Genomic DNA, 11292 nt, shown 5'->3' with positions numbered 1-11292 from the left:
TTTGTATGTGTCCATGTGTGAGTGACAGAGGAAAAAAACAAAAACATTATATATGTATATATATATATAAATATATATATGTAAATGAACGATGAACAAGAATGTGCACTTTAAGTTATTTCAGTTAACTATTCTGCACTGCATTTGCAAAAGACCAAATTGGCCAAAAGTCTGTCAGTCATTTGTGCACGATGAGGCCATAGAATGATGCCACCATAGCTGAAAACTCGCTCCACAGGAGCACTACATGCAGGTACTGCCAAAACTCTGGTGGCCACATGAAACAGAGAAGGAAGAGTCTGCATGTTCATTGCCCAGAACAAGGGGACGTTCTGTCCATCAGCAATATCCAGGTAGTGACTTAGCTGTAGAGCTGGACTCTTCCCCACATCTTTCTTCTGCCTCTTACAGTAAGCAGCAAAGAGTCCTCCATCTTCACAGTCCTCTTGATGTTCCTCACCAGGAGTCACAGGTTTCTCTGACTTTGCAGGATCTGCAGCATCTTGCAGAATCAGATCTGGCAAAACAAATTAACAACAGCAAAAGAGCCTTTCTTACAATTTTAGACAAAAAAATACAGAAAAAAATATACACTGTATTCAATCTTTACCTTTAGCTTTTTGTGTCACCTCTGTCTTTATGTCACAACTGCCCAACACATGGTGTTCCACCCACAACAGAGAAAATGCTGGATCCAAAGCAGCTACTTTAAGGTACACTGGATCTGAAAAGGGGGCAGTGATCCCATCTTCTGCTCTAGCCATTCGCACACTGATAAAGAGTCCAAGAAATCTTTTGTTCAAAGATGCTTGGAGACTCCTGACCAGACCACTCAGGAAACAGACTTGAGGCTTCAGTTTCTCAAGGTGGTGATTGAGGGACAGCACGGATGGAACAACAACACTGATCGTGACTAGTTTCCCACTTTGTGTCAAATCTGTTGCGTCTCCAAAAGGCTTCAAGATGTCCACCATCTCCTTCAACAGGTTCCACTCTCGTGTTGTGAATAATAACTCCTTGTGCCCAGCCATTTCAAGAACAGCGCAGAGTTTTAGATGTTCACATTGGAGAGCTGCATTTACTTGTCTCAGTGTTAAATTCCATCTTGTGATTACAGCAGCAGGGATCCCTTTCTGTTCACCTTCAAAAACATATTTGAATGTTGTGCTTGTGTGCAGTAGAGAGCTGAGCTTAGATAACTTTGAAAGTGAAGGAGATGCCACTTTGGTCTCTGACAAACCATCTCTCACCACCAGCTGAAGTGTGTGCGTGCAAAACACTGCAGGCACTGTGTCTTTGCCATAGCAGCACCTACTGTTTCCTGATCTTCCAAAGGTTAAATCGTGCCAGAGCTCTGGATCATCAAGATGATCACCGTCATCATCATGTTCCTCAGCTTGCTCAGTGGGGAAGCACACAGTGAATGCTCTCCACATATTGGCAGCATTGTCACTAATAATTTAGTCTTGTTTATCTTTGATGTTGTATTCATCACATATAGCTTCAAATTTCTCACAGATTCTTTCACCAGTGTGTAATCCTTTGCAGTGGTCAAAGGCCAGCAGTTTGGATTTCCGCTGCATCCTCTCTGTCTCTTTCTGTATCCAGTGCACAGTGATACCAAGGAAACCCCTCATCCTTCGGTCTGACTAAATGTCCACAGTGACTGAAACATGATCGGTCTCACTCAACTGAGTTTTTAACATTGAACGTCTCTCAGCAGCGAGGTTCTCTGTTTTTGATGTAATTGTTCTGCAACATACCGGACTGTATTTTCTGTCAACTACTGTCAGAAAGTGCAGAAAATTCTTGTTTTACACAATAGAAAGGGGCAGGTTGCAACCAATAATCAAATCACTTAAGATCTCAAGATGCCAGCAGCAAACCAAACCTAAACCTAGTGCAGCCCACTTAAAAACCATAAATACCAGCAGCCCACCCAAATCTTAAATCTTCATTCTAATCAAAAGAAAGAAAGTGATGTATTTTCCTGAAAAGTTTATTCAAAAACATAAACAACACAGGCTGTTGGTTATCAGTTGTTAATGTTATCTAGCCATATCACACAAACTTCAATGAAAGAACATTAAATTTAGGTCAGAATAATGAGTAACATCATAAACCAAACACCTGATATTAGCAGTTTTAATTTACTTTTACATAAATAAATAAATGTATATAAATCTATAACTGTACATGCTTGTGAGTTATTTCAAACTGAATTTCTTTTTTTACTGTGGCCCATCTGCAGTACTTTGGAAGCCCACCAGGGGGCCCCGGCCCACACTTTTTGGAATCACTCATCTACCTTAACTGGTTTGGACCCTCGTATGCTTTCAAAAGTGCTTTAATTCCTCTTAGCATTAATTGAATTCACATGTTAACATGTTCAGTTGCTGCTGTTTTGTCAGCTGCAAAAACAAACACTGCAATGGAAGAAAAAAATTTATAAAGCTATAATTCAAGGAATTAGATTAGATTAGATTAAATTTGTCGAGATGAACAGAATAAGTCCAGATGAACAGAATCAACTTTTGGAGAGATTGAATTAGACACTGGAGGTGACTGCTCTTTTTTTCTATAAAAAACATAGTAAATTCACATGCACCTCAATAAACAATATTTTTTCTATGATTTTATGTTTGAAAAGAATTTCCATTATTCCCATCCTATCTCACTTTCTTGAGCCTAGTCTACACATACAGGCATGTGTATGATACAGTGAGAGGTATGATATTGTGTTTGGTTAGATGTGAGGACATTTATTGAATCAATGCTTGTGTCTGTTATTACTGTGGGTGACCTTGGTTCTTTGGTTCTGGGTTGTTACCTGCTCAATTGCAGATGGGTCACATGTTAAACCATTTATTTATAACCTCCAGGCTTTTAATAGATCAGATGTGCTTCGGTAAAACATCAACTCGTTTTTCAGAATTAATTTTAGGAATTAAGCACATTTTAACAAGGTTACAGACGGTAACTGAAAACAAGGACCCGCAAGATTGTCTTGGCATTAAAACTATACAAAAATCATAAATCAGTCTTCACATTTTAATATTCTATTTATAAATTACATTAATATTTTTTTTATTGATATTAACATCAATATTAATATAGTAGTTTCTGAATATCCAGTAGTCTTCTGAAGTATTTACTTTTCAGCATTCAAACAGACAAAGCTTTCTTCTTGCAGATCCATTGGTTCTTCTCATCACAGCTGACTGATTTAAATCCTTGGTTTTGGAGAGAGATTGCACAGTGACCATCAGAAGGAGATGACTGGTCGATCCAGGAGCTGAGGAAAGTAACAAATTTGCTCAAGGTTGATGGACACTTGTACATTGTAACTAATTTATTCCAAATTTGGCAAATATTTTAATTGTCTCTTACTTATTAGTCAGATTCCTTCCATCCAGCCACTTCCATTTCCCATCTTCAACTCTCAGGCCAATCCAGTATCCTTTGTTTTCATTATTTTGCCAACTCTTTTCACGAATAATTTTCTGAAAACAGAGGGAAAATGATCAGAGATATTTAAATACTTTGCTTAAACCGCTGACTGAGTTCAGATCTATTTAACTAAGTCTGTAATAAAGAGTCTCTCTGTGCTGTCATTACCATTTCTTCTTCATTAATTGCAACAGCCAAATCGGAAATCTTTCCTCTGCAGTCTTTTCGAGCTTCTTCCCAGGTTTTCCATTCACCTTGGTCAGCATTATTAGTTGCATAGCAGCTGGAATTTAATTCCCAGCCCTTCTGACAAGCGTTACACTTTCTGTCTGCAAAGATGGAGATCAATTAATAAACATCACTGCATATTGCTGTTAAATTTGGTATTATTGTAGGTAATGTAATTGGAACATACTGTTATTTTCTCGGGGACAGTAGGCATCAATGCTCCACTGAGCTCGACTAACATTGAGCTCATCCCATGGTGTCGTCATCTGTTGCGTTTGTTCTGTTAGGTTTTTCTTCTCTGCCTCCAGGTCCTTATTCTGAGTCTTCAGCTCCTCATTTTTCCCTTCAAGTTTCTGGTTTTCTTTTGTCAGGTTTGTCACCTCTTTATCTAAGACATTAAAGACTTGAGTCAGGTTGTTCATCTGGAGTGTGAGCTTGGTTTGGTTCCTCTTCAAGTCTTCATTGTCTGAGCTGAGTTGGTTGTTGAGTTTTGTCAGGTTATGATTGACAGCATTTAAAGTTGTTTGGTTTTCTTTCAGTTGGTTCAGCTCAGTTTCTTCAATCTCATAAATTAATGTGACATCTGCAAAATTAAAATTTGTTTTTTAGAATATGGTGGATCTCAATTTATTTATTTATTCATTTATTATCATTTTACTACTGTTTAAAGTATTTCCTCTTCTGTTCTAATTAAACGTTTTTAGTTTAGTCTTTTTTAGATTTATTTAAATCTTTTAGTATGAATTAAATCCACTCAGATAATAAAAAGTATAAAATGCATTTTTATTGGGACTACGAAGGTAAGAAAACGTAAATTAACCGACAAAGAAACGCTAGCTAACGTCAAATGCAAACACTACGTTACTCCGCTATGTCCTTCATTTGATGTCATGTTTTCTTAAACGGTGTTTTATGTCGTCCTAAACTATAGTTGAGGTTTTCTTAACTAATGTCACTTTTGTAGTTAGACACTGTTATAATGGCGTTAGGTAGTTGGCTAACTATGGAGGTAGTTAACTACCTAATGCTACTCTTGCTAAGTGTAAAATATATATGTTTAAGACATGCTGAAATGAGTAATACAGAAATAATGCTAATGGTACTTGTATCTTTATTCAGTGTCCAATAAAGACAGGTTGTCAGGGGAGGTCGGTGTGAGAGCCCTGTGCTACAGGTCAATGAGGAAGAGTGAGGCACCACACAGACTAAGTGTAGGCAGGAAGCTGTGTAAAGTTGTTAATCCCCGTTCAGTGGGGTTCAGTTCATTTAAGCATTAGTTAAGTTCATTCCTAAAGGCCCATCAACTTGAATGTTTTCCTTGTCTCCCTGCTTTATCACTCCTAATTTGACTAGTCAGATAGTTAAATCAACGTGTGTTTGGGTGATCAGAAACATTTGACAACAAGTTAATACTGCAAATATACACAATCTAAGTTATTACAGTTATCAAGCATGGTTAAGTTGTTTTAATAGGGAGAGAAGGAAACACTAAGCATTCAGGAGGGTGCGTAACCATAACACTGAACTATGTTCCTGTTCGGCTCTTCCATGAAGATGTTACATTTTTAATTTTCGTTCTTTCTTCTTAGATTAAGCTTCTGGATTCATCGCCGGTGATACTGACACATAGCCAGTGCTCCTGTGTGGCAGGCGCTGTTATGTGCAATCACACAGTGGCACTGCTCTTCCAAACAGCACACTACTCACAACTCAGAGTGCCGGTTGTCCCCCCTGTGCATAGCTGCACGGAATCTGAACAGCAATGGCACAAGCCACGGACAGTGGTAATTTAAATGAGGTTAAAGTTTTTGAATTAGTCCATGTTTACATATGAACAGCAACACCATCCATAGTAAATGTGTCTTCTGTTAGGGTGTGAAGCCAGGACCCATCAACTCCATGATCTTCACTAAGCCGGTACCAAATAGGATGGCCCAGACTGGAGTACGGTAATTAGATTTGTAAAATTTGGTTTCACGTGTGTGGCGGGGGCGTGGCCCCGGGCGCAGCTGCAGGGGAGGAGTGGAGCGGAAGGCTCATCAGGGCGGCGCTGCGAGGCCGGTAAGAACAGCTGATGTTGTTTATGGACTGATGATGGTTTCCCTCCCCTGTGTTATAGTGAGACGGAGAGGAGCGGGAGAGGAGAAAAAGAGACACACATCAGCTGGGATGGACAGCTGTCATTCTGTGCGATAGTATCAGTGTGTGAAAGTGTAAATAAATGTGGAACTTGGCGATAAAGACCTGTGTGTGCGTGTACCTGTGCCTAGTATATTCCACAAGTGGTGCCGAAACCCAGGAAAGTGCCGGTGGGGAAATGTCCGACCCACAGGCCGCGCCACCCGCCCAGCCTCTACAATTCTTGGCGCAGATGCTGGCGGAGATGGCAACGATGAGCCGGGATCAGGCGGCCGACCAGCGTGCCCACCTGGCCGCGCTGCGGGAGCAGACGGACCGGCAGACGCAAATTCTGGAGCGGCTGGTCGGGGCCGCTGCCACGCCGAAGCCCTCGCCACTGTCGGTGGCGGTGCCCCGGATGGGGGACGGGGACGACCCACAGGTTTTTTTGGAGACCTTCCGTGCCACGGCGGAGGCTTGCCAATGGCCGCGGGAGGAGTGGGCTCCGCGGCTGCTCCCCCTGCTGTCCGGGGAGGCACAAACAGCGGCCCTGAGTCTGCCTCCGGCGTCGAGGAGCAGCTTCGCGGACGTGAGCCGGGCGGTGGTGGACAGGCTAGGGCTCACCGCCGAAGACCACCGCCGGCGGTTCCGGGCCTGTCGGCTGGCTACAACGGACCGACCATTCGCCTGGGCCCGGCAGCTGCGCGACGCGGCGGTACGCTGGCTGCAACCGGGAACATCGGAGGGGGAGACGAAGCTGGTGGACAAGGTGGTGCTGGAGCAGTTCACGGAGGGATTGCCAGCGGAGACGGCGAGATGGGTCCGGTGCCACCGGCCCGCAAGCTTGGAGGTAGCGGTGACGCTGGCGGAGGACCACCTTGCCGCTGGAGCAGGGGAACCCGGGGACGCCGGACGGAGGCCGAACAAACAGGCCCCGGTGCCGGCCCCGAGGCGCCGTGTGCCGGCACCAGGGCAGGCAGAGCGGCTGCCGGCGCTGAGCCCCACTAACCCTTTCGCGGCGTTGGTGCCGTCCAGGGCAGCCGAGCCAAGTGGAGCCGCCCCCGAGCCACGGAGAGCAGCACAGACGCCGGGGCCGGAGTGTTGGAAGTGCGGGCAGCCGGGGCACCTGAGGAGGGATTGTCCGCTTATGGAAGTGGGGCATGTGTTTCGTGTTGCTGGCGCCCCAGCACCCTCCCCCGGTCCAGGAGGGACATACAGTATTCCGGTAAGGACTCGAGGGGGTATACGCCAGGCGTTGGTGGACACGGGCTGCACGCAGACCCTCGTACACCAAAGCTTGGTTCGCCCCGGGGCATTGCTGGAGGCAGAATGGGTGGAGGTGAGGTGTGTGCATGGTGACGTTCACAGGTATCCCATAGTGCCGCTGTTATTAAAGTATAAGGGCAAAACGCATAGAGTAACGGCGGCGGTTAGCCCGCGCCTGTCGCACCCCCTGATTCTGGGTACCAATTGGCCGGGGTTTCATCAGCTACTGGGACAGTACGCGGGGGTGCGATCACGACCGGAAGCGGGGTGTAGCGTGTGCGCGGCGTTCAGCGGTGACGCGGGGTCGTCCGACACTGACTCCGGGGGGGAGGAGCCGGCGGGTCCCTCACGGGACGTCCCGCCGGCCCCGGAAGTGTCCCCCATGGGTGATTTCCCACTGGAGCAGTCTCGTGACGGCACCCTACGCTCAGCCTTTGACCAAGTGATGGCTATTGATGGTCACGTGGTGCGCCCTGAGGCCGCGCAGACCTACCCGCGTTTCGTCTTATTAAACGACCGATTATATCGAGCGAGTCGTGACACTCAGACAGAGGAAACACACACCCAGTTGTTGGTGCCGCAGGGCCGCCGGGAAACGCTTTTCCAGGCGGCCCACTATAACCCCATGGCAGGGCATATGGGCTATGAGAAAACTCTGGAGCGAATAACGGCCCGATTTTATTGGCCGGGCATCCGAGCGGATGTGCGCCGCTGGTGCGCGTCCTGCCCGGACTGCCAACTTGTTAACCAGCCGGCCATACCGAAGGCGCCGCTGCGCCCTCTCCCCCTCATTGAGGTCCCGTTTGAGCGCATCGGCATGGACCTCATCGGGCCGTTTCACCGGAGTGCACGCGGCTACCGCTTTGTGTTAGTCTTGGTGGATTACGCAACGCGGTACCCGGAAGCAGTTCCGCTGCGCACCATCTCTGCAAAGAGTGTGGCGCAGGCACTGTTTCAGGTCATCTCCCGAGTCGGAATCCCGAAAGAGATACTGACTGACCAGGGCACGTCGTTTATGTCTCGTACACTGCGGGAACTGTACGAATTACTGGGCATTAAATCTATTCGGACCAGCGTCTACCACCCTCAGACTGACGGGCTGGTGGAGCGGCTGAATAAGACTTTAAAGTCCATGATTCGGAAGTTCATTAACGAGGATGAACGCAATTGGGATCACTGGCTAGACCCTCTGTTATTCGCAGTGCGGGAGGTGCCCCAGGCCTCCACGGGATTTTCTCCCTTTGAACTGCTGTTCGGCAGGAGGCCACGTGGGGTGCTCGACCTGATTAAAGAAAGCTGGGAGGACGGTCCGAGCCCCGCCAAAAATGAGATTCAGTACGTGTTGGACCTGAGAGCAAAACTCCACACTTTGGGGAGGTTGTCACGGGAGAATTTGCTCCAGGCTCAGCAGCGTCAGCAACGCCTGTATGACAGAGGGGCTAGGCTCAGGCAATTTTCACCGGGAGATAAAGTGCTTGTGTTACTCCCTACTTCCAGCTCGAAGTTGCTCGCCAAGTGGCAAGGACCCTTTGTGGTCACACGGCGAGTCGGGGACGCGGACTATGAGGTCGCTCGGTCGGACAGGGGAGGAGCCGCGCAGATTTATCACCTCAATCTCCTCAAACTGTGGCGAGAGGTTGAAACCGCTTCTCTGGTGAGCTTGGTGAAGGAGAGAGATGAGTTGGGGCCTGAGGTGCCAAATTCTATCATTCCCGCCTCCCTCCCTTGTGATGACCATCTCACACAGGCCCAGAGAGCGGATGTTGTCGCGTTGCAACAGCGTTTTGCGGACGTGTTCTCCCCCCTGCCCGGCCGGACGTCCCTCATCGAGCACCATTTCGTGACGCAGCCTGGCGTGACGGTGCGTTCACGGCCCTACAGGCTCCCGGAGCACAAGCGAAAAATCGTGCAGAGGGAATTGGCGGAAATGCTGAGGATGGGAGTAATAGAAGAGTCGCACAGCGCCTGGTGTAGCCCCATCGTTCTGGTGGCGAAGAAGGATGGGTCTATACGGTTCTGTGTCGACTATCGCAGGGTGAACGAAGTGTCACGCTTTGATGCCTACCCCATGCCTCGGGTCGACGAGCTCCTGGACCGGTTAGGCACGGCCCGCTTTTTCACGACACTGGACTTAACCAAGGGCTATTGGCAGATTCCCTTGTCTGCCGAGGCCAGGGAGAAAACGGCCTTCTCCACTCCGTACGGTTTGTACCAGTTCGTGACACTTCCGTTTGGCCTGTTCGGGGCCCCGGCCACTTTCCAGCGTCTCATGGACCGGGTACTGCGTCCGCACGCAGCGTATGCTGCCGCCTACCTGGATGACGTGATCATCCACAGCGACACCTGGGCGGAGCATGTGCTGCGGGTGGCCGCGGTCCTGGAGTCCCTGAGGGGGGCGGGGCTCACGGCCAATCCGAAGAAGTGCGCGGTTGGACGGAGGGAGGTGCAGTATCTGGGGTACCACCTGGGGGGCGGGCAGGTGCGTCCACAGGTGGAGAAGACGGCGGCTATCGCATCCTGCCCGCGCCCCAGGACGAAAAAGGAGGTGAGACGGTTCTTGGGGTTGGCGGGTTACTATCGTCGCTTTGTGCCGGGGTTTGCGCAGCTAACCAGCCCCCTGACCGATCTCACTCGAAAGGGTGCCCCGGATCTGGTCCAGTGGACGGGGCTGTGCCAGGCGGCGTTTGTGCAGGTGAAAAAGGCTCTCTGTGGGGAGCCGCTGCTTCACACTCCTAACTTTTCCCTCCCTTTTGTTCTGCAGACTGACGCCTCGGACAGAGGGCTGGGAGCCGTTTTGTCCCAGCAGGTAAGGGGGGCCGACCGCCCTGTCCTATACATCAGCCGGAAGCTAGCAGAGCGCGAGCGCCGGTACAGCACCGTGGAGAAGGAGTGCCTGGCCATCCGGTGGGCGGTCGGCTCCCTGCGCTATTACCTCCTGGGACGCTCATTCACCCTCTGTTCGGACCACGCCCCGCTGCAGTGGCTCCACCGCATGAAGGATGCCAACGCCCGGATCACCCGGTGGTATCTGGCGTTGCAGCCCTTTAAGTTCAAGGTGATCCATAGGCCGGGGGCGCAGATGGCAGTGGCCGATTTCCTCTCTCGCTCGCGGGGGGGGGGGAGTTGGCTCGGCCGGACGGCTCCCCGGCCTCGAACGGGCGGTGGGGGTGTGTGGCGGGGGCGTGGCCCCGGGCGCAGCTGCAGGGGAGGAGTGGAGCGAAAGGCTCATCAGGGCGGCGCTGCGAGGCCGGTAAGAACAGCTGATGTTGTTTATGGACTGATGATGGTTTCCCTCCCCTGTGTTATAGTGAGACGGAGAGGAGCGGGAGAGGAGAAAAAGAGACACACATCAGCTGGGATGGACAGCTGTCATTCTGTGCGATAGTATCAGTGTGTGAAAGTGTAAATAAATGTGGAACTTGGCGATAAAGACCTGTGTGTGCGTGTACCTGTGCCTAGTATATTCCACAACGTGTTACAAATGTATGTTGCTATTTTTTTCATACATACATGTGTCAGAATAGGTATTAATTTACATACAACATTACACTTTCTGAAGACGGCTAACTCAGTCATGTACATATACATCCCAGTCTCTAACTTATGCACCACTGTTTTACACCTTTTAGTTTTTAGTTTAGTTGTTGTTCAGTATAATAACCTTCTCCCTTACATTATTGTCATTGATGTTTTCTTTAGGAGTGGCTTCTACAGAGGCATGGTGGGTCCGTTACCAGATCCCTGCTTGTTCAGAATAACGGAGGCATATGCAAAATTTAATATTGAGGACAGGCCACTTGTGACCACAATGAACATGAGACCTGACAAGCCCCTTGTGGAAAGTGCCTTTGGGCTGGTGCAGGAGGGCAGTGTTCTGTCATATCAGCAGCCGGTTTTGACAACCCGGTACATCACACTACACCGCGATGCACCACCAACACCGCACTTGCCTCTGGAGGGGTATGACATCTTGCCATCAGATTATGTGTTTGTGTGCTCAGAAGAAGAGCTTCTGCATCTGAAAAGCTTGTCTGTAACTCTGGAAATTTGTCCATGTTGCAATAATGCGGCTCACTGTGGACTGGTGTATGTTAAATCGGTGTGCCAGGTCCCTCTCCTTCAAACCAACTGACAGGAAAACCAGGAAAAGAAAAAACTCATCAATTGGCTGTAGCAGCTGCCTCTGGAAGGTGAAAACAAAAGGGAAAATGTTACTCCTTAAGCTATGAA

The 11292-nt window shown here is 48.7% G+C and overlaps 2 protein-coding genes across 2 annotated transcripts; one reads left to right on the top strand and one right to left on the bottom strand.

Moving 5' to 3' along the window:
• Positions 1–3165: 3165 nt before the first annotated feature.
• On the bottom strand, positions 3166–4570 carry LOC147319489 (uncharacterized). Its single transcript, XM_086309803.1, has 5 exons — positions 4549–4570; positions 3866–4261; positions 3619–3779; positions 3391–3503; positions 3166–3295 (listed from the first exon to the last, which is right to left on the bottom strand). Exons 1-5 carry the CDS (start codon positions 4568–4570, stop codon positions 3166–3168), a joined length of 822 nt encoding a protein of 273 aa, XP_086165929.1.
• Positions 4571–4581: 11 nt separating this feature from the next.
• On the top strand, positions 4582–11194 carry LOC147319488 (uncharacterized). The gene is made up of 4 exons (XM_086309802.1): positions 4582–4889; positions 5268–5462; positions 5551–5627; positions 10762–11194. The coding sequence occupies exons 1-4, from the start codon at positions 4857–4859 to the stop codon at positions 11192–11194; spliced, it is 738 nt and encodes a 245-aa protein (XP_086165928.1). The 5' UTR covers positions 4582–4856.
• Positions 11195–11292: the final 98 nt, after the last annotated feature.

Source organism: Aulonocara sp. 'chitande type north' Nkhata Bay, linkage group LG11 (assembly GCF_057382095.1).
Source record: "Aulonocara sp. 'chitande type north' Nkhata Bay isolate Kocher_YH1m ecotype deep benthic linkage group LG11, A_spYH_male_GT1.1, whole genome shotgun sequence".
NCBI classification, from domain to species: Eukaryota; Metazoa; Chordata; class Actinopteri; order Cichliformes; family Cichlidae; genus Aulonocara; species Aulonocara sp. 'chitande type north' Nkhata Bay.
This window is presented reverse-complemented; position numbering and strand designations above follow the sequence as displayed.

Bases quoted from the DNA above. Each gene is read 5' to 3' on its own strand.
- LOC147319489 (XM_086309803.1), bottom strand. From the start codon at position 4,570: ATGACATCAAATGAAGGACATA. The intron at 3,780-3,865 runs GTATGTTCCAAT...CCATCTTTGCAG, and splicing joins CTGTCCCCGAGAAAATAACA to ACAGAAAGTGTAACGCTTGT. The intron at 3,296-3,390 runs GTAAGAGACAAT...TACTTTCCTCAG, and splicing joins GGAAGGAATCTGACTAATAA to CTCCTGGATCGACCAGTCAT.
- LOC147319488 (XM_086309802.1), top strand. From the start codon at position 4,857: ATGAGGAAGAGTGAGGCACCACACAGACTAAGT. The intron at 5,463-5,550 runs GTAATTTAAATG...GTCTTCTGTTAG, and splicing joins GGCACAAGCCACGGACAGTG to GGTGTGAAGCCAGGACCCAT. The intron at 5,628-10,761 runs GTAATTAGATTT...TGTTTTCTTTAG, and splicing joins ATGGCCCAGACTGGAGTACG to GAGTGGCTTCTACAGAGGCA.